Below are 21635 nucleotides of genomic sequence, written 5' to 3' on the forward strand. Positions count from 1 at the left end.
GGGGGAGGGGGGGACGGGCAGCCAATGGGGGAGCGGCGCCCGATTTATGAATGGGGGTGTTGGGGGGTGTCCCCTCCCCCCCCCCCCCCCCGTGGGGATTTGGGGGGGGGGGTGGGGGTTCCCCCCCCCAGTGGGGGGTTTGGGGGGTTTGGGGGCTTTTGGGGTTTGGGGTTTTGGGGGGTTTTGGGGGGTTTGGGGGGTTTTGGGGGTTTTGGGGGGTTTTGGGGGTTTTGGGGGTTCTGGGGTGCCCCCCGCCCCTCCCCCGCTGACGCGCGCCCCCTCAGGCCAAAGACAGTGACGATGAGGAAGAGGTCGTCCACGTCGACCGCGACCACTTCATGGACGAGTTCTTCGAGCAGGTCGGGGGGGGACACCCTATAGGGACCCCACACCCCCTATAGGGCCCCCAAACCACCTACAGGGGCCCTATAGAGCCCCCAGAACCCCTATAGGGCCCCCAAACCCACCATAGAGCCCCGAAACCACCTACAGGGGCCCTATAGAGCCCCCTGAACCCCTATAGAGCCCCCCGAACCCCTACAGGGACCCTATAGATCCCCCCAGACTCCCTATAGGGCCCCCAGACCCACTATAGAGCTCCAAAACCACCTACAGGGGCCCTATAGAGCCCCCAGACCCCCTATAGGGTTGCTATAGGGACCCCAGACCACCTATAGGGCCCCCAAACCACCTACAGGGGCCCTATAGAGCCCCCAGACCCCCTATAGGGCCCCCAAACCCACCATAGAGCCCCGAAACCACCTACAGGGGCCCTATAGAGCCCCCTGAACCCCTATAGAGCCCCCCGAACCCCTACAGGGACCCTATAGATCCCCCAGACTCCCTATAGGGCCCCCAGACCCACTATAGAGCTCCAAACCCACCTATAAGGGCCCTATAGAGCCCCCTGAACCCCTATAGACCCCCCAGAACCCCTACAGGGACCCTATAGAGTCCCCAGACCCCCTATAGGGCACCCAGAGCTCCTATAGAGCCCCCAGACCCCCTATAGGACCCCGAGACCCTGCATGGACCCCATAGAGCCCCAAGACCACCTATAGGACACGCAGACCACCTACAGGGCCCCCAGACCACCTATAGGGACCCTATAGAGCCCCCAGACCCCCTATAGGGATGCTCTAGGGACCCCAGACCACCTATAGGGACCCTATAGAGCCCCCAGACCCCCTATAGGGATGCTATAGGGACCCCAGACCATTCATACGGACGCCAGACCACCTATAGGGACTCTATGGAGCCCCCAGACCCCCTATAGGACACCCAGACCTGCTCTAGAGCCTCAAAACCACCTATAGGGGCCCTATAGAGCCCCCTGAAGTCCTATAGGGACCCTATAGGGACCCCAGACCCCCTATAGGACACCCAGACCCCCTATAGGGAGCCTGTAGAGCTCCCAGACTACCTATAGAGGCCTCAGACCCCCTATAGGGCCCAGAGACCCTACACGGACCCCATAGAGCCCCGGGACCCCCTTCGGGCCCACCCCCGACCCTACGTGGGCCCTATAGGGCCAAAGAACCCCACGGTGTCCCCCATGACCCCTGTGACCCCCCCCGTGTCCCCCCGCGCCCCCGGTGACCCCTGTGACCCCCCCGTGTCCCCCCGCGCCCCCCCGCGTCCCCCCGCAGGTGGAGGAGATCCGGGGCTGCATCGAGAAGCTGTCGGAGGACGTGGAGCAGGTGAAGAAGCAGCACAGCGCCATCCTGGCGGCCCCCAACCCCGACGAGAGTGAGCGGGGACACGGGGGGCGGGGGGCCACCACGGGGCCACCACGGGGCCATGTGGGATGGAGGGACACCATGGGGAACCCACGGGATGGAGGGACATGAGGAACACCATGAGGGACATGTGGGATGGAGGGACACCACAGGGAAACGTGGGATCAAGGGACACCAGGGGCACCATGGGGGTCATCACGGGATGGAGGGGCACCATGGGGGTCATCACGGACACCATGGGGGTCATCATGGGATGGAGGGGCACCATGGGGACACCATGGGATGGAGGGACACCATGGGGACACGTGGGATGGAGGGACACCATGGGGACACGTGGGATGGAGGGGCACCATGGGGACACGTGGGATGGAGGGACAGCAGGAACCAGGGGCACCATGGAGGACACCATGGGATGGAGGAACACCAGGGACACCATAGAGGACATGGGGGGGACGTTGGAGTTGGAGAACACCAGGAGGGACACCATGGTGGGAACACCAGGAACCAGGAGGGAAGCTGGGAGGTGCCACCGGGGTGGTGCCACCAGGGGGGTGACATGTCCCCACCCGCCCCCCCAGAGACAAAGCAGGAGCTGGAGGACCTCACGGCCGACATCAAGAAGACGGCGAACAAAGTGCGCTCCAAGTTGAAAGGTGACCTCGCGGGGTGACCTGCACGATGGAGGTGGCCACGTTGGGGTGGTCATCTGGTCCATCTGGGCTGCCCAACCTCTGCGGCGGCCATCTCGGTGTGGTTCTGGGTGGTGTCACCCTCCCGGGGGGTGGTCGGGGTGGAGGGAGGTGTGACGCCGTCCTCTCCTGCAGCCATCGAGCAGAGCATCGAGCAGGAGGAAGGTCTCAACCGCTCCTCGGCCGACCTACGCATCCGGAAAACGCAGGTATCCCTCCTCCTCCTCCTCCTCCTCCTCCTCCTCCTCCTCCTCCTCCTCCTCCTCGGTGGCCACCAGCAGGAGGTCCCACCCTGTCACCTCCCCGTGTCCCCCAGCACTCCACGCTGTCCCGCAAGTTCGTGGAGGTGATGACGGAGTACAACGCCACCCAGTCCAAGTACCGCGACCGGTGCAAGGACAGGATCCAGAGGCAGCTGGAGATCAGTAGGTGGTGGGAACGGGGTGGAGAAGACACCGGGGGTTGGGGGGGGGCGTCACCCACCATCACCTCCCCCTCTCCCTGCAGCCGGCCGGACCACCACCAACGAGGAGCTGGAGGACATGCTGGAGAGCGGGAAGTTGGCCATCTTCACGGATGACGTACGTGTGGCTTCTCCGCCCCTGTGGTCGAGAACCCCTGGAGGTCCCCAACAGCCAATGGGGCACCTAGAACCCAACGAGCCCCGGGCGGGGGCCAACGAGATGCCCCAACCGGTGGCATCACTTGGAAACCAGGAGGTCCTCTGGAGCTCTTGGGGCTCGCTGAGGTGCCCGGTGCCCATTGGGTCACCTGGAACCCGTTAGGTGACCCAGAACCCAACGAGATGCCCCAACCGGTGGCATCACTTGGAAACCAGGAGGTCCTCTGGAGCTCTTGGGGCTTCTTGAGGTGCCCGTTGGGTCACCCAGAACCCATTGGGCCACCTAGAACCCAACGAGATATACCCCAAATTGCGTGAACCGTGAGGTTGCCTATGACCCACCGGGGTACCCGGAGCCCCATTGGAGACCACCTCGGAGCTCCGCCCCACGGCCCCACCCGTCGCCTCTCTCTCTCTCTCTCTCTCTCCTGCCAGATCAAGATGGACTCGCAGATGACCAAACAGGCCCTGAACGAGATCGAGACGCGACACAACGAGATCATCAAGCTGGAGACGAGCATCCGGGAGCTGCACGACATGTTTGTGGACATGGCCATGCTGGTGGAGAGCCAGGTACGGGGTGGGGTGGAGTGGGAGGGCTCGGGCCCCACCACCTCGGGGTCCAGGACCCACACAAAGCCCCCAGCGAGGTGCCGGATCCCGCAGAACCCCCCCTCCCTCCTCACCGAGAAATGGGATTTGAGGGATGGTTGGATTATCTGGAGTCTGCCGAAACTTCTAGAGCCCGTGGGGTCACCTAGAACCCATCATCAAAAGCTCTCAAGAGCACCGAGAGACCGTTAGGTCACCTGGAACCCACCAAACCCCCATATTTAGTGTTCATTGGCTCACCTAGGTGCCATCAAGAGCTCTTGAGGCCACCAAGGCTCATCTAGAACCCACCAAAAGCCACCATGAGGGCTTGTTGGCGCACCTAGATGCCACTGGAGGCTCTCGAGCCCACCAAAGATCATCTGCAACCCACCGACGGCCATCATTGGGGCTCATCGGCTCACCTAGACGCCATCAAAAGCTCTTGAGGCCACCAAGGCTCATCTAGAACCCCCCAAAAAGGCATCATTAGGGCTCATTGGCTCACCTAGACGCCACCAAGAGCTCTTGAGGCCACCGAGGATCAACTAGAACCCACCAAAATCCATCTGTAGGGCTTGTGGGCGCACCTAGATGCCGTTGAAAGGCCTTGAGGCCACCAAGGCTCATCTAGAACCCCCCGAAAAGGCATCATTAGGGCTCATCGGCTCATCTAGACGCCACCAAGAGCTCTTGAGGCCACCAAGGCTCATCTAGAACCCCCCAAAAAGGCATCATTAGGGCTCATCGGCTCATCTAGACGCCATCAAGAGCTCTTGAGGCCACCAAGGCTCATCTAGAACCCCCCAAAAAGGCATCATTAGGGCTCATCGGCTCACCTAGACGCCATCAAGAGCTCTTGAGGCCACCAAGGCTCATCTAGAACCCCCCAAAAAAGGCATCATTAGGGCTCATCGTCTCATCTAGACGCCACCAAGAGCTCTTGAGGCCACCAAGGCTCATCTAGAACCCCCCAAAAAGGCATCATTAGGGCTCATCGGCTCATCTAGACGCCACCAAGAGCTCTTGAGGCCACCGAGGATCAACTAGAACCCACCAAAATCCATCTGTAGGGCTTGTGGGCGCACCTAGACGCCGTTGAAAGGCCTTGAGGCCACCAAGGCTCATCTAGAACCCCCAAAAAAGGCATCATTAGGGCTCATCGGCTCATCTAGACGCCATCAAGAGCTCTTGAGGCCACCAAGGCTCATCTAGAACCCCCAGAAAAGGCATCATTAGGGCTCATCAGCTCATCTAGACGCCACCAAGAGCTCTTGAGGCCACCAAGACGCTGTTGAAGCACCGAGAACTGGTGGAGCCCCCCCACCCCCACCCCCGACCCCCATTTCCTGGTCGCCCGGGGAGGGGGCGGGCGGCTCAGGGGTGGGTTCTCGTCTCCCAGGGTGAGATGATCGACCGCATCGAGTACAACGTGGAGCACTCGGTCGACTACGTGGAACGGGCCGTGTCGGACACCAAAAAAGCCGTAAAGTACCAGAGCAAAGCCCGGAGGGTGAGTGATGGGTGGGGTGGGGTGGGGTGGGGTCCTCACCGCGGGGTGGGGGCTTTGGGGAGGGGGGGAGGTCTTCTCCTGCTCCGTAACGCTCCTCTCTTCTCTCCTCTCTCCCTCCCCGCGCTGCCCGGACGTCATTTGGTTCTTTTGGGTTTTTTTTTTTTTTGGGGGGGGGGTTTCTTTGTTGGTTTGGGGTTTTTTGTGTTTTTTTGTTTGTTTGTTTTTTTGTTTTGGGATTTTTTTTTCTTCTGTGTGTTTTTTCTTTTGGGGGGGGGGGCCATAACGTAGAAGAAAATCATGATCATAATTTGTTGCGTGGTGCTGGGGGTGGTCTTGGCCTCCTCCATCGGGGGCACGTTGGGCTTGTAGGGTGTCCCCCCCCCACCCCCGGCGCGCCCCCGCGGCAGCAATTAACGCCCCCCCTCCCCCGTCTTCTCCCCCCTCCCCCTGCCCCCTCCCCCCGCCCCCTCCCCCTCCGGTAACGAGAATAACCACATAATCGAGAATTAAGAATAAATTAAGAGACAATTGTTCATGCGAACGGACATAACAGCACGTGGTCCAATCACCCGCCGCCGCGGACCAGAGTGGTCCGGCCCGGCCCGGGGCCGGCAAATCTAAGCGGCTCGTCGGCCTCCATCCATCCCATCATCCTCCTCTTCCCCCCCCAACCCCCCAACCCTCCCCCCGGATACCTGCGTCCCCCCCACTTTCTCCTCCTCCACCTCCACCACCACCATCTCCCATCCGCTGCGCTTGGTGGTGGTGGTGGGGACACAGGGATGGGGACAGGAGGTCCTCCTGCCCCGGTGGTGGCCCCAGAGGTGGGGGTTGGGGGGGGGAGGTGTGTCTGGAGGGGCCGATGGGTCAAGGGGGCTCCAGAGGGGTTGGGGGTGGGTGGAGAAGGAGGGTCCCTGGGGGGGGGCCTTGGGGTGAGGTTGACACTCGGGAGGGGACATGGTTGGGTTGGGTTGACCTTCGGGAGCAGTTATGGGGGCAGGGGGGTTGGGTTGACCCCAGGGAGGTCAGGTTGACCTTCGGGAGTCATTATGAGGGCAGTGGGGTTGACCCCAGAGAGGGGTCATGGGTCAGGTTGACCTTCAGGAGCGATTATGGGGGGCAGTGGGGTTGGGTTGACCTCAGGGAGGTAAAGTTGACCTTCAGGAGACATTATGGGGGCAGTGGGGTTGGGCTGACCCCATGGAGATCAGGTTGACCTTTGGGAGTCATTATGGGGTCAGCGGGGTTGACCCCAGAGAGGGGTCATGGGTCAGGTTGACCCTACAGACAGGTCCATGGGGCCCAAGAGAGGGGCCGGGGGTGAGGTTGTGGGTGACCCTGGGGAAGGATTCGGGGGACGGTTGGGCTGGAGCAACCTCAGGTAGGGGTTATGGGTCACGTTGACCCTGGAAAGGGGTCAGAGGTTGGACAGGGTTGACTATAGGTGGGGGTCATGGGTCGGGTTGACCCCGAAGATGGGTCATGGGTCAGGTTAGGAAGACTCCAGAGGAGGACGCTGGGGACGGTTGGGTTGGGTTGGGTTGGGTTGACCCCAGGGAGGGGTCCTGGGGGGGGGGGGGCTCATGGGCGGGGCCCCGAGGGGGGTTACGGGTCGGGTTGACCCTAGAAGAGGTTGATGGACAAGGTTGGGTTGACCTTGACCCGTCCTGGGGGTGTCACGTGGGGGACTCGCTGGGTGGGTCACATGGGGGGGGTTCCATGGGGGGCAGAGGCGACTTTAGCCCATTCCCACCGCGCATCCGAGGTGACGCCATTACCTGCCCAACTAACCTGCTAACCAACCCATCCAACCAGCTAACCACCACCCATCCAGCCAGCTAACCAACCGCTCAACCATTTAAACTACCACCCCACCCGGTAACCGCTGCCCATTCAAGCAGGTAACCACCGCCCATCCCCACCGTTAACTGCCCACCCCACCAGCTAACCAAGTACCCATCCGGCTGGTTAACCATCCGCCCAACCAGCTAACCAAGTACCCATCCGGCTGGTTAACCATCCGCCCAACCAGCTAACCAAGTACCCATCCGGCTGGTTAACCATCCGCCCAACCAGCTAACCAAGTACCATCCGGCTGGTTAACCATCCGCCCAACCAGCTAACCAAGTACCCATCTGGCTGGTTAACCATCCGCCCAGCCAGCTAACCAAGTACCCATCCGGCTGGTTAACCATCCGCCCAGCCAGCTAACCAGCCGCCCATCCAACCAGCTAACCAGCCGCCCAACCAGCTAACCAGCCGCCCATCCAACCAGCTAACCAGTCACTCTAACAGCTGACCGCTCATCCAACTAGCTAACCCGTCGCTCAACCAGCCAACCACCCACCCAGCCAGCTCCCCACCACCCATCCAACCAGTTAACTACCCACCCACCCGCTCAGACAACTAACCAGCCACCCATGCAAACAGCTAAGCAACCAACCAGCTAACTACTGCCCACCCACCCAGCTAACCAACTGGCCAACCACCCAACTAACCAGCTAACTACCCACTCGACCCACTAACAACCCATCTGACCACCCATCGAACCACCATCCAGCCCACCCACTAACCAACCGCCCACCTAACTAACCAGATAACTGCCGGCTGGCTAACCAACCCACCGCCCAGCCAACCAACCAGCTCATCGCATCACCCAACTAACCACCCATCTGTCTCACCACCCACCCAACTAACCACCCACCCACCCACCCAGCTAACTACCCACCCAACTGCCCCATCACCCACCCAACTGCCCCACTAACCGCCCCACTGGTGACCCAACCACCCCCTCAACAACCCAACCATCCCACCAAGGACCCAACAACCAACGACCCAACCGTCCCCCACACCACCCAACAACCACACCAATGACCCAACCACCCCCTAACGACCCAACTGCCCCACCAGCGACCCAACCACCCCCTCAATGACCCAACCACCCCCTCAATGACCCAACCATCTCACCAACAACCCGACCATCCTCTCAACGACCCAACTGCCCCACCAATGACCCAACTGCCCCACCAATGACCCAACTGCCCCACCAATGACCCAACCATCCTCTCAATGACCCAACTGCCCCACCAATGACCCAACTGCCCCACCAATGACCCAACCATCCTCTCAATGACCCAACTGTCCCACCAACAACCCAACTGCCCCGCCAACGACCCAACTGTCCCACCAATGACCCAACTGTCCCACCAACAACCCAACTGCCCCGCCAACGACCCAACTGTCCCGCCAATGACCCCAACTGTCCCACCAACGACCCAACTGTCCCCTCAATGATCCAACTGTCCCCTCAATGATCCAACCGTCCCCTCAATGATCCAACCATCTCACCAAGAACCCAACCATCCTCTCAACGACCCAACTGCCCCACCAACGACCCAACGATCCCACTAACGACCCAACCACCCCCTCAATGACCCAACCGTCCCACTGACGCCCCTCCAACCCCCCCCATGTGCCCCATCACCCCCTCCCCCACCGCACGCACACCCCCCCACCCCCTCCCCCGGCCGAGGGACCACCCCCCACTTAGATTTCCTGCCCCGTGGGGGCCACCGCCGCGCCGCAGCCGCCGCCGCCGCCGCGCCCCCCGCGCTGCCCCCCCCCCCCCCCCAAACCCCGCGCCGCGGACGGACGGGGGAGGGGGGGAAGGGGTGGGGGGCGGGGAGGGTCCCCCCCAAACCCCCTCCCCCCTTCCCCCTACCACCCCCCCCGAGCTCTGTATCGTCCCCTCGTGGTCTGTGATGTATTTGCTACGAAACCCATGCCACAAACGCACCCGCCTCCGCCTCCTTCCTTCCTCCTCCTCCACGGGGTGGGGTGGGGTGGGACACCGAGGAGGGGGGGGGGGGTGTCCCTATAGCTCCTATATGGTCCCTGCAGCCCTCCTTTAGCGGCCACGGGAGTCCCTATAGCTCCTATACGGTCCCTACAGCCCTCCCGCAGCGGCTGTGGGGTTTCTTGACGTCCCCACGGCTCCTTGGTCGCAGGGGGTCGCCCATGGGTCCCCGCAGCTCCCTATAGCTCCTATAAGGTCCCCTATAGCCTTTTACAGCCCTCTGTAGCCCCCTGTTGCTCTATACACTGCCAAACAGCCCTCCATAAACCCCTACATACGTATATAAAGACTTATAGAGCTCCCTGTAGCCCCACAGGGTTGCTTAAAAGGCCACAGAAGCCCCTATAGCCCCATATAGGACGCACGGCCCTATATGGGACCCCCTTGGTCTGCTGTAGACCTGTACAGCCCCCGCGTTCCCATACAGCCCACACAGGGCCCTATAGCCCCGCACAGCCCCTATAGATGGGTAGTATCATGTAGCCTGGTAGAGCCCATAAGCTCCCTATAGGCATTCCCTACAGCCCCTATAGATCCATAGAGTCTTCTACAACCCTACAGAACCCATACATCCCTATACAGCCCCTATGGCTCCCTATAGACCTATGGAGCCTTCTACAACCCTATAGAGCCCATATGTTCTCATACAGCCTATACGGCTTCCTATAGGCCCATAGTGTCTCCTACATCCCTATAGAGCCCATACGTCCCCACACAGCCCATACAGCTCCTTATAGACCCTATAGGTCCGTAGAGTCTCTGGCAGTCCCCCCGGCGCCCCACAGGAGGTCCCACCACCCTCCCCCGTCCCCTATAGCCCCTATAGGTCCCCCCACGGAGCCGGGACCGGCGCCAGGGCGCCTGGCTCCCTCGGACAGGCGGCACGAAAACGGGGCGGTTTCCTTACAAATTTAATTGGGCGGGGCCAAGGCACCAAGGGGGCGGGGTGTGGGTGCCAAGGGGGCGGGGCCAAAGGCACCACGTGGGCGTGTCCCGGAGGCCCGGGTCCTCCTCGGTTAGGGCTCGGGGAGGTCGTCGGCCAAGAGCATGGGGGAGCCCAGTTGGAGGTCGCGTTGGAGGCTCTCGAGGGCGGCGGGGCTCAGGCGGTGGACCTCCAGCCAATCGGCGAGCAGTGAGGCCGAGAGCGGCGCCGAATCGCCTTGGCTGCGGTGGGGAGGGGGCGTGTCCTCAGCCCAGTCCCCGCCCCCCCCAAAACCCCCACCCAGGTGCCCGGGTCCTCCCCCCCAAAAAAACCCCACCGGGAGACCCGGTTCCCTCTCTCACCTGTCCTTGGTGTCCCCCACCATGTCCAAGGATTGGCTGAGGAACTCCTCCAGGTCGAAGCCCACCCCGTAGCCGGCCCCGCTTCCCTTGGGGGTCACCGAAAAGACGGGGGGCAGCAGGTCCTCCACCTACGGAGACGATGGTGGTGATGGCGATGGTCAGCGTGGTGGCCCAAGCTGGGACACCTGGGTGCCACCGGCCAAGAGGGGACACCCAGGAACCCTCACCTGCGACTTGGAGAGCTGTTGGGTGACGGTGGCCACGTCGGGGTCCGCCGGCAGTGGGGCGGTGGGGGGTTCCGACCAGACCTCGGGGCCCGGCCATGTTTCGGGGGGAGGCGGGGGGCAAGGGGGAGGAGGGGCGGGAGGGCAGGGGGGCGGTTGGGGGCGAGGGGGGGCCCCGTCCCGCATCTTGGTCCAACGCTCCAGGAGGTGGCGGTCGTCATCGGTGAGGACGAGGCCCCGGAGACCCTCACCCCGGCCGCGGGGCTCGCGCCGCTCCCGCTCCCGCTGCTTCTTCTCCCGCTCCTTCGCCCGTTCCTGCCGCCGCCGGCGCTTCTCCTCCCGTTCCCGCTGCCGCTCCGCTGCCGTCACCGGCTTCCGGCCCTCCGGCGCCTCCGGGGCCGCGCACGGGGGCTCTGTGGGGGACACGGGACACCAGGGGTGGAGCCACCAACCCAACCACAACCAACCCCTGGGACCAGGAGACATGGGATGGAGCCACCAACCCAACCCCAACCAATCCCTGAGGCCCAGGAGACCACCAACCCAACCCCAACCCACCCCTGGGACCCAGGAGACCACCAACCCAACCCCAACCCACCCCTGGGACCCAGGAGACCACCAACCCAACCCCAACCAATCCCTGAGGCCCAGGAGACCACCAACCCAACCCCAACCCACCCCTGGGACCCAGGAGACCACCAACCCAACCACAACCAACATCTGGCCACCAAGAATTTGGGATAGAGCCACCACCCCAACCTTTAACCCTGCAGGGGACCCAGGGGGCCGGGGACAGAGCCACCAAGCCCACCCAGAGCCCTCCAGGGGACGCGGGCGCCCCCCACCTTTGCTCTTGTTCCTCATGGCTGACTTGAGCAGAGCAGCTTTGAGGGCGGCCTTGGTGTCGTCGGAGATGGCGCCGTCCCTCTTGGGCGCCACGGGGGCCCCCGGCTCCACCTTCACCCGGGGAGAGTCCATTGGGCAGTCAGGGGCAGGGGCGGGGCCGGGGCTCGGCATGTCCACGTCGGCGCAGGGCCAGGCTGGGCCAACACTGGCCACCGCCGCATTGGGCACTGCGACATTGGCCGCGTTGACATTGGCCATGGCGGCATTGGCCATGTTGACGTTGTTGTTGGTCATGGTGGTGCCCATGTTGGCCATGGTGGCATTGGCCATGTTGACGTTGGCCATACTGACGTTGGCCAAGTTGACGCCGGCCATGGCAGCATTGGCCACACCGACACCAGCATTGGCCACATTGACGCTGGAGTTGCCCACACTGACGTTGCCCATGTTGACGTTGGCCATGGTGACACTGGAGTTGGTCGTGTTGGCGTTGGCCACGTTGGCGTTGGCCATGTTGACGCTTGCGTTAGCCACGTGGACGTTGCCCGTGTTGGCGTTCGCTGCGCCGATGCCAACGTTGGCCGCGGTGATGTCGCCCATGGGGACGTTAACATTGGCCATGCCGCCGTTGGCCGCATTGACGCCGACACCGGCGCCACCAGTCACGCTTTCGGCGCCGCTGGCCGGGGCGAAGGCAATTTGCCGCCGGATACCGTCGCGGCGGGCGTGAAAGTCGGCGATCTCGGCCACGATGGCCGCCTTGATCTCCTCCTTGGTGAGCGCCTGCCGGTCGAAGGCGAAGTCGAAGGCGGGGACGCACTCGGGCTCATCCTCGGGGTCGTGGTATTTGGCCAAAAAGGGGTGGCGCAGCGCCTCGGCCACCCCCACCCGCTCCCGGGGGTCGAAACGCAGCATCCGACCCAACAGCGCCAACGCTGCCGGCTCGGCGTCACCGAAGAGGCTCTCCCAAGGCACCGCCGGCCGCGGCGGCAGGCTCTGCACGTAGGCCCGCACCCGTTCGGCCCCGATGGCGGACATGACGGTGGCCGGCGGCGTTCCCAGCACGGCCATGATGAGCTGCAGCTGGTGGACGTAGTTCCTGCCGGGGAAGAGCTGCCGCCGACCCAACATCTCGGCGAAGATGCAGCCGACCGACCACATGTCGATGGCGCGGGTGTAGCGGTGGAGCGAGAGCAGCAGCTCCGGCGCCCGGTACCAGCGGGTGGCCACGTACTCGGTGAGGAAGGCCTTGGCGTGCCGCGGGTCGGCTCCCAGCCCCCGGGCCATGCCAAAGTCGCCGATCTTCAGCTCGCAGTTCTCGTTGACCAAGAGGTTGCTGGGCTTCAGGTCGCGGTGGAGGACGTTGGCCGAGTGGATGTACTTGAGGCCCCGCAAGAGCTGGTAGAGGAAGTAGCGGACGTGCTCCAGCGTCAGGGGCTGCGCCGAGTGGATGATCTGGTGGAGGTCGCTCTCCATCAGGTCCAGCACCACGTAGCTGTAGGCAGGAAGGGGGACCCAAGCGTCCGGGAGGGGCTGGAGATGTCCCCGTGGGTGCCACCACCCCCTCTATGCACATGGGTGGCCAGGTGGGCTCCATCCCACGTGTCCTCCTGCCCCCCATGAGCACCCAGGAGGGGATGGAGCTGTCCCTATGGGCGCTACGACCATGCAATGGACCCAGATGACCAGGTGGGCTCCATCCCACATGCTCTCCTGTCCCCCAGGAGGGGATGGAGAAGTCCCTATGGGGGCTACCATCACCCGATGGACCCAGAAGACCAGGTGGGCTCCATCCCACGTGTCCTCCTGCCCCCCAGGAGCACCCAGGAGGGGATGGAGATGTCCCTATGGGGTCCACCACCGCCTGATGGACTCAGGCATCCATGGGGACACCGGGGGGGGGGGGGACCCACGCGTCTGGGGCACGCACACGGAGCGGAACTCGCCGTAGGGGACGGTGGGTTTGAGGATGTCCTTGATGCCGATGATGTTGTCGTGCTTGAAGTGCTTGAGGATCTTCAGCTCCCGCAGGGTCCGCTTGGCATTGGTCACCACGTCGAAGGCGTTGGGGATCTTCTTGATGGCCACCTGCTGGCCTGATGTCCCGCAGACCCAGGCGGCGGAGGGGGGGCTCGTCACCCGCCCCGGCGTCCCCCATGGTGCCCACCCAAGCACCCAAAAAGGACCCAGGAGTTGGGGAACCCCCCACCCCAGGAGACCCAGGCCTCTGGGCGCCCCCCGACCTCCCACCCACGGGGACCCGGGCGTGCAGCTCACCGGTGTCGCGGCGTCGGGCGGAGCTGACGACGCCGTAGGCGCCGGTGCCGATGGTCTCAATGACCTCATACTCGTCCCCCACCTCGAAGGTGACGTCCAGGGCTCGGGCCTTCAGCAGGGCCAAGGGGCCACCCCCGGCCCCTGAGCCCCGCCCGGGCGGGTCCCGCCGCCCACCGGACTCCGCCTCCACCTCTGTCATGGCGCCTGTGAGAGGGTACGGAGCTGGGGACCCAGGCGCCTGAGCCCCCCACGCTCCAGGGACCCACGTATCCCAGGGACCCACGCATCCAGGAGGACCCAGGTGTCTGGGCTCCACACGTCCCAGAGCCCCACAAGCCCCAGCGCCCCACATATCCCAGGACCCCACATATTTGGGGGACCTGGGTGTTCGGGACCCACGTATCCCAGGGACCCACACGTCAAGGGGGACCCAGGCATCTGGGCCCCACATGTCGCAGTGCCCCACATATCACAGGGCCCCAGGTGTCCAGGCCCCATGCACCCCAGGGACCCACATATCCCAGCGACCCACACGTCAAGGGGGACTCAGGCGTCTGGGCCCCACCGATCCCACGGCCCCACACGCCCCACGGCCCCACAGGTCGAGGGGGACCCACATATCCCAGGGCCCCCCCCACCCCCCATAGCGGCCCAGGGCGGGGCCGCTGTCACCGTAGCGACAGCCACGGGGCAGTTGCCATGGCGACGGGGCGGTTGTCATGGCGATGGGGCGGTTGCCATGGAGACTCTCCCTCCTCCTCCTCCTCTCCCCCCCCCGCCTCTGGGGCCCCACTCACCTCCCCCCCCCCTCCCCCGGCGCCGCTGCCGCTCCCGCCGCTCCCCGCGGGACCCGGATGTGGCGCCGCCCGGCCACGCCCCCCTTTTCCCGCCGACGACCAATCAGCGGGCGCCGCTCCAGCCACGCCTCCGCTCCCCGTAAACCTCGCCCCCCTCCCTTCCTTCGAACCACGCCCCCCCAGTGCCGACCAACCAGCGCGCCGGGGGGGGCGCGGCTTAGAGGAGGACACGCCCCCTTCCCCGTCTTCCCGCTGTTGCTGCGGGGAGGGCGGGGCTATGGGGTGGGGCGGAGCAGCGGAAGTGGCGTCAGAGAGGGCGTGGCCGGCGGACAAGACACGCCCTTCTTCTCCGGCTCCTTTCGGCCCGGTAGGTTTGGGGGCGCCGGGAACACCTCCCGGGAGGGACCCACTTCTATAGGGGACCCCATCTATAGGGGACCCCCTTCTATAGGGCACCTGCTTCTATAGGGGACCCACTTCTATAGGGGACCCCCATCTATAGGGGACCCCCTTCTATAGGGGGCCCACTTCTATAGGGCACCCGCTTCTATAGGGGACCCCGTCTATAGGGGATCCACTTCTATAGGGCACCCCCTTCTATAGGGGACCCCCTTCTATAGGGGACCCGCTTCTATAAGGGACCCGCTTCTATAGGGGACGCCCTTCTATAGAGCACCCGCTTCTATAGGGGACCCCGTCTATAGGGGATCCACTTCTATAGGGGACCCCGTCTATAGGGGATCCACTTCTATAGGGGACCCCGTCTATAGGGGACCCCCTTCTATAGGGCACCCGCTTCTATAGGGGACCCCGTCTATAGGGGATCCACTTCTATAGGGGACCCGCTTCTATAGGGGACCCTGTCTATAGGGCACCTGCTTCTATAGGGGACCCCATCTATAGGGGATCCACTTCTATAGGGGACCCCGTCTATAGGGGACCCCCTTCTATAGGGCACCCGCTTCTATAGGGGACCCCGTCTATAGGGGATCCACTTCTATAGGGGACCCGCTTCTATAGGGGACCCTGTCTATAGGGCACCTGCTTCTATAGGGGACCCCATCTATAGGGGATCCACTTCTATAGGGGACCCCGTCTATAGGGGACCCCCTTCTATAGGGCACCCGCTTCTATAGGGGACCCCGTCTATAGGGGATCCACTTCTATAGGGGACCCCCTTCTATAGGGGACCCCCGTCTGTAGGGGACCCCCGTCTATAGGGGACCCCGGCGTCTGGGACCCACGGCGACCCACACGCCGTGACGACGCAGGCCAGCCCCAGCCCCACAGGTACGGTGGGGGCCGGACACCGGGATCCCCTATAGATGATGTGGTCCCCTATAGATGTGGTCCCCTATAGATGTGGTCCCCTATAGATGCGGCCCCCGGGCGCCGCGCTCCCCCTGACGTGTGTCCCCCCCCCCCCACAGGCTGCCCCATGGACCCCCCGGACGGAGCCGCTGAGGAGACCCCCACGGAGGCAGGTGAGACCCCGGGGGGGGGACGCGGGTGGGCGGGAGCCCCAAATTGGGGTAAAATAGGGGTCCCAGGCGTGCGGGAGCCCCAAATTGGGGGTAAAATGGAGAACCCGGCTGCCCAGGACCCCCAAATTGGGGTAAAATTGGGGACGCAGGCGGCCGGGACCCCCTTGCCCCACACCGTACCGGGCTGTGGGGTTTCCCTGACGTCCCCCGTTCCCGGCGCAGCCCCCCATGTCGCCGCCGGCACCGCCACCCTCAGCTCCGCCACCGCCACCACCGCCACCGCCACCGCCGCCGGCGCCCGTCCCTACATCTGCAGCGAGTGCGGCAAAGCCTTCGGGCAGTGGTCGAAGTTGGAGCGTCACCGGCTGAGCCACACCGGCGAGCGGCCCAACGCCTGCGGCCACTGCGGCAAGCGCTTCGCCCAGCGCTCCCACCTGGCCCAGCACCTCCGCACCCACACCGGCGAGCGGCCCTACAAATGCGGCGACTGCGGCAAAACCTTCGGCTGGAGCTCCAACCTGGCCCAGCACCGCCGCACCCACACCGGCGAGCGGCCCTACGCCTGCGCCGAGTGCGGCAAAGCCTTCAGCCAAAGCACCAACCTGGTGAAACACCAGCGCGCCCACGCCGGCGAGCGGCCCTACGCCTGCGGGCAGTGCCGCAAAGCGTTTTACCGCAGCTCCGACCTCCTCCAACACCAAGCCAGCCACTCCGGCGAACGCCCCTACCGCTGCGGCACGTGCGGCAAGAGCTTCGCCCAGCGCGCCAACCTCCTCAAGCACGGCAAAACCCACGGCGGCGAGAAACCCTTCCGCTGCGGCGAGTGCGGCAAAGGTTTCGTCCAGAGCTCGGAGCTCATCCAGCACCAGCGCAGCCACAGCGGGGAGAAACCCTTCGCCTGCGGCGAGTGCGGCAAACGTTTCGGCCACGGGGCGACCTTGGCCAAGCACCGGCGGTTGCACCTGGGGCTGCAGCCCCACCGCTGCGGTGAGTGCGGCAGAGCCTTCGGGCTGCGCTCGGCGCTGGCCCGGCACCAGCGGGCGCACGGGGAGGAGCGTCCCTTCGCCTGCGGCGAGTGCGGCCAAGCCTTCGCCCTGCGCTCCAACCTGGCCCTCCACCGGCGCACGCACGCCGGCGAGCGGCCCTACCGCTGCGGCGAGTGCGGCAAAGCCTTCGGCATGAGCTCCACCCTGGTGAGGCACCAGCGCATCCACACCGGGGAGAAACCGTACGGCTGCGGCGAGTGCGGCCGCGCCTTCGTCCGCAGCGCCCACCTGGAGCAGCACCGGCGCACCCACACCGGCGAGAGGCCCTACGGCTGCACCCGCTGCGGACGGCGCTTCAGCCAGAGCTCCAACCTCATCACCCACGAGAGGGTCCACCTGGAGGAGGCCCACGGGGCGGCACAGGGGCGGGCGAGCGCGGGGGCCTTGGGGGGTCAGCCGGGCCTGGAGACGTTGGAGGGTCAACCAAGCTTGGAGACACCGGAGGGTCAGCCGGGCTTGGAGACGTTGGAGGGTCAACCGGGCTTGGAGGGTCAACCAGGCTTGGAAGCGTTGGAGGTGCACTCAAAGACCGAGATGTTGGAGGTTCATCCAAGTTTGAAGACGTCGGAGAGGCAGCAAGGCTCAAAGAGGATGGAAGTTCAACCAGGCTTGAAAACGATGGAAGTTCAGCCAGGCTCGGAGACGACGGAGGGGCACCCAACGGCCAAGACATTTGGGATGCAGCTAAGTGCGGACACGTCGGAGGTTCAACCAGGTCTGGAGACGTTGGAGGGGCACCCAAAGCCTGGGAGCCTTGGGGCACACCAAGGGTTGGAGACCGTGGAGGAGAACCCCAAGACCAGGAGCCCCAAGGGGCACCCACGCCTGGGGGGGCACCCCAAGGTGGAACGCCCCATGGAGGACCTCCCCATGGAGGAGAACCCCAAGGTGGAGCACCCCATGATGAAGCACCCCAAGGTGGAGCACCCCATGGAGGACCTCCCCATGGTGGACCCCCGAGGGGCGGAGCCTCTCCCCGGGACCCAAGCGTCCTGAGGGGGTGGGGATGGACAACCCTGCGACGCCATTGGCTGAGGAGGTGGGTGTGGCCAGGGCGGGGACAGAAGGGGGGGTGGGATTGGCCAAGAGCAAGGGGTAGGGCTGATGGGTGGGGTGGGAACCTGGCAGGGGATTGGCTGAGGGGGGGGGGAAATACTGAAGCGGGATTGGCTGAGAGCAGGGGGTGGGGCTGACGTGGGATTGGCTGTGAATGGTGGGGTGGGGAGGGACTGACACGGGATTGGGCAATAGTGGGGAGGGGGGGAAATACTGAGGGGGGATTGGCCCAGGTCCTGTGCAGCCATTGGCCAGGCAGCAGGTGGGCGGGGTGTGGGTGGCACCATGCGATTGGCCAAGCTGTGGGCGTGCTCTGCTGCCATTGGCTGGGGGGTGGGGCACAAATAAAGGTGGTGAAACCCCCAAATTGGTGAGTGGTCACTGCCCGGAGGCTTGGGTGCCCTTTGGGGGCGGGGTCAGAGAGACAGAGGCGGAGACTCGGTCTTTTATTTGCCATTAACACTCGAGGAGGAGGAGGAAGGGGCGGGGCCACAAGAGGAACCGCCCCATACGGAGACCCGCCCCTCTTTTGGCATGGGAGGGGCGTGGTGGCATCTCCGGGTGCTTTGGATGCAGCCCTTGTGGTGGTGGTGGCACCTCCAGCCGCTTTAGACATGTCCACCACGGTGGTGGCATCTCCAGGTGCTTTGGCTGCAGTCCTTATGGTGGTGGTGGCACCTTTAGCTGGTTTGGATGTGTCCACCATGGTGGTGGCATCTCCAGCTGCTTTGGAGGCATCTGTCATGGTGGCAGTGCCTCCAGATGTGGTGGTGGTGGTGGTGGCACCTCTGGACCTGGTGGCATTGCCCACAGATATGGTGGACATATCCGTGGTGGTGGTGGCACCTCCAGATTCTTTGGTAGCAGCGTCTCCACATGTTTCAGAGACATCCGTCATGGTGATGGCACCTCTGAACCTGGTGGTGGTGGCACCTCTGGAGGTGGTGGGTGCAGCCGTTGCGGCAGTGGCATCTCTGGACCTCGTTGTGGTGGTACTTCTGGACCTGGTGGTGGCCCCTCCGGAGGTGGTGGTGGTCACATCCATGGTGGTGGTGGTCACATCCATCGTGGTGATGGCACCTCTGGACCTGGTGGCGGTGGCACCTCCGGCCGCGGTGGCGGCACCTCTAGACCTGGTGCCTCCTCCAGAGGTGGTGGCCACGTGCGCCTGGGCATGGCGCAGGGCCTGCGGCGGGGCGGGGAAGGTGGTGGCACAGAGGGGACACTGGTAGCAGCTCCCCGACTTCGCGCAGTCCCCGGGGGTGTCACCATGGAGGTCCCCATGGGAGACATCTTGGAGGTCCTGGGGGGTGTGCCCTCGGATGTCACTCTGGGTGTCATTGCCGACGTCCACAGGGGCATCATTAAGGGGGTCAACTTGGACGTCCCCATGGGTGCCACCACCGACGTCCCCATGGATGCCACCACGGCCATGGGTTCCATCACCGATGTCCCCATGGTTATCACCACCGATATCCCCATGGGTGCCACCACCGACGTCCCCATGGCCGTCACCACGGACGTCCCCACAGTTGCCACCACAGATGTCCTCACAGGTGCCACTGTGGACATCTCCGTGTATTCTCCCAGACCCACCTCCATGGACACCTTGGACGGCTGCGTCCCCTCCTGCCCAGACCCCCAAAGCCACCTGGATCCCCCCACCCCCCCTGAACATCTGGGTCCCCCCCGACATCTGGATTCCCCCCCCTGGACACCGGGGTCCCCCCCACTCACCAGGATGTGGCTGCCGTCCTGCGAGCGCCCCGAGTACAACATGGTGGTGGGGGTCAAGCGCCCCAATGGCTGTGAGGGGGGACAGTGCGGGAGGTGTCACCCAGACACCGGGTCCCCCCCAGACACCGGGTATGGCCACGAGGAGGGGGGGTTGGGTAGGAAAAGGGGGGGACAGGGACCTCCCCGTATCCCCCAGGAGACCCCCACAGCCCCCTAAGGACCTCCACAACCCCCCCAGGAACCCCACACGCTCCCCAGGGACCCCAAGAGACGGCCACAACCCCCCCAGGGACGCTCACACCCACCCCCAGGACCCCAATAGCCCCCCCCAGAGTCCCCCCCAACCCCTAAGGGACTCCCACAGCCCCTCAGAGACCTCACACCCCCCTCCAGGGACACCCACAGCCCCCCCAGGGACCCCCCCCAAGGGACCCATGCGTCCCGGACGCCCCCCCCCGAGGTGTCCCAGGCGTCCCGGACTCCTTTTTTCCCTCAGTGTCCCCCCAAAAAAGGGACCCAGGCCTCCGGGACCCCTTTCCCGGCCCCCCCAGAGGGGACCCAGGCCTCCGGGCCCCCCCCGGCCCCTCAGCCTCGGCCCCCACAGGGGACTCAGCCGTTCGGGACCCACTTGTCCCCTCAGCCCCCGCGTCCCCCACAGCTCACCGAGCTCCGGGACGCCCCCCGACCCCCCCAGCGGGGACGCGGCCGTCCGCCCCCCCCACTCACCAGCCAGCGGACCCAGCCGGCCGACTCCCCCCACGGCTCCCCTCAGCGTGGCCCCGTCCGTCCGTCGTCCCCCCCCCCCCCGAGCACCCCTCAGAATGGTACGGTCCGGCGGGGGGCGGTGCCGCACTGCGCGTGCGCGGCGCGGAGGGCGGTGAGCGCGGGACAGACTCGCGCATGCGCGCGGCGCGGCGGAGCCCGGCGCCATTTTGTGGGGGCGGTGCCATTTTGTGAGGCACGACGGGAAATGGAGTCTCGGGAGGGGACGGGAGGGAACGTCCCCTGCTCCGCCGGTGAGTGGAGGGGGGCAGTGCAGGCGTCGGGGGGGACCTCCACAGGTGGTTGGGGCCCTCCCGAGGGGGTCCCGGATGCCCGGGTCTGTTGGGGTGGGGGGTGAAGGGGTCCCCAGACACTCGATTCCCTCATGAGGGGGTGCCAGAGGCCGGGGTCCCTTGCTGGGGGGCTGTAAGGGGCTCCCCAGACACTCGATTCCCTCATGAGGGGGTGCCAGAGGCCGGGGTCCCTTGCTGGGGGGCTGTAAGGGGCTCCCCAGACACTCGATTCCCTCATGAGGGGGTGCCAGAGGCCGGGGTCCCTTGCTGGGGGGCTGTAAGGGGCTCCCCAGACACTCGATTCCCTCATGAGGGGGTGCCAGAGGCCGGGGTCCCTTGCTGGGGGGCTGTAAGGGGCGCCCCAGACACTCGATTCCCTCATGAGGGGGTGCCAGAGGCCGGGGTCCCTTGCTGGGGGGCTGTAAGGGGCGCCCCAGACACTCGATTCCCTCATGAGGGGGTGCCAGAGGCCGGGGTCCCTTGCTGGGGGGCTGTAAGGGGCTCCCCAGACCCTTGATTCTCTCAGGAGGTGGTCCCACATGTCTGGTTCCCTTGTTTCAGTGTGGGAAGGGGGTCCCTGGATGCCCGGATCCTTTGTGAGGGGTCGGTACGTGGGTCCCCAGACGACACTTGCGTCCCTCTTGAGGGGGTTCCAGAGGCCGGGGTCCCTCATGAGGTGGTCCCACGTGCCTGGGTGCCTTGTTGGGGGGTGGGAAGGGGGGGTCTCCACTCACCTGGGGGTCCCAGATGCCTGGATCCCTTATTGGGAGGGTTGGTAAGGGGGTCCCTGGATGCCTGTGTCCCCCGTGAGGGGGTCCC

At 64.8% G+C, this 21635-nt stretch overlaps 4 protein-coding genes across 4 annotated transcripts; 2 read left to right on the forward strand and 2 right to left on the reverse strand.

Moving 5' to 3' along the window:
• Positions 1–284: 284 nt before the first annotated feature.
• Positions 285–5523, forward strand: STX1B (syntaxin 1B; the record flags this gene model as incomplete). The annotated part of the gene is made up of 9 exons (XM_082500375.1): positions 285–359; positions 1650–1749; positions 2318–2392; positions 2564–2637; positions 2745–2853; positions 2936–3009; positions 3486–3623; positions 5044–5154; positions 5443–5523. Coding segments are annotated over 9 exons (837 nt in total), but the record flags the coding sequence as incomplete, so codon positions are not given.
• Positions 5524–9904: 4381 nt separating this feature from the next.
• Positions 9905–13697, reverse strand: MAPK7 (mitogen-activated protein kinase 7). Its single transcript, XM_082500374.1, has 5 exons — positions 13642–13697; positions 11364–12859; positions 10522–10931; positions 10295–10422; positions 9905–10174 (listed from the first exon to the last, which is right to left on the reverse strand). The coding sequence occupies exons 2-5, from the start codon at positions 12838–12840 to the stop codon at positions 10027–10029; spliced, it is 2163 nt and encodes a 720-aa protein (XP_082356500.1). The 5' UTR covers positions 12841–12859; positions 13642–13697; the 3' UTR covers positions 9905–10026.
• Positions 13698–14495: 798 nt separating this feature from the next.
• Positions 14496–18112, forward strand: LOC309684467 (uncharacterized protein; the record flags this gene model as incomplete). The annotated part of the gene is made up of 3 exons (XM_082500372.1): positions 14496–14805; positions 15869–15922; positions 16145–18112. The coding sequence occupies 3 exons, from the start codon at positions 14496–14498 to the stop codon at positions 17962–17964; spliced, it is 2184 nt and encodes a 727-aa protein (XP_082356498.1). The 3' UTR covers positions 17965–18112.
• A 290-nt stretch (positions 18113–18402) lies between these two features.
• On the reverse strand, positions 18403–19807 carry LOC309684469 (uncharacterized protein; the record flags this gene model as incomplete). The annotated part of the gene is made up of 3 exons (XM_082500373.1): positions 19762–19807; positions 18451–19327; positions 18403–18416 (listed from the first exon to the last, which is right to left on the reverse strand). Exons 1-3 carry the CDS (start codon positions 19801–19803, stop codon positions 18403–18405), a joined length of 933 nt encoding a protein of 310 aa, XP_082356499.1. The 5' UTR covers positions 19804–19807.
• Between the last annotated feature and the right edge of the window lie 1828 nt (positions 19808–21635).

Source organism: Vanellus vanellus, assembly GCF_965231255.1.
Source record: "Vanellus vanellus genome assembly, contig: HAP1_SCAFFOLD_2006, whole genome shotgun sequence".
Taxonomy (NCBI): domain Eukaryota; kingdom Metazoa; phylum Chordata; class Aves; order Charadriiformes; family Charadriidae; genus Vanellus; species Vanellus vanellus.

Bases quoted from the DNA above. Each gene is read 5' to 3' on its own strand.
- MAPK7 (XM_082500374.1), bottom strand. From the start codon at position 12,840: ATGGAGAGCGACCTCCACCAGATCATCCACTCGGCGCAGCCCCTGACG. The intron at 10,932-11,363 runs GTGGGGGGCGCC...TGTCCCCCACAG, and splicing joins CATGAGGAACAAGAGCAAAG to AGCCCCCGTGCGCGGCCCCG. The intron at 10,423-10,521 runs GTGAGGGTTCCT...TCGTCTCCGTAG, and splicing joins AACAGCTCTCCAAGTCGCAG to GTGGAGGACCTGCTGCCCCC.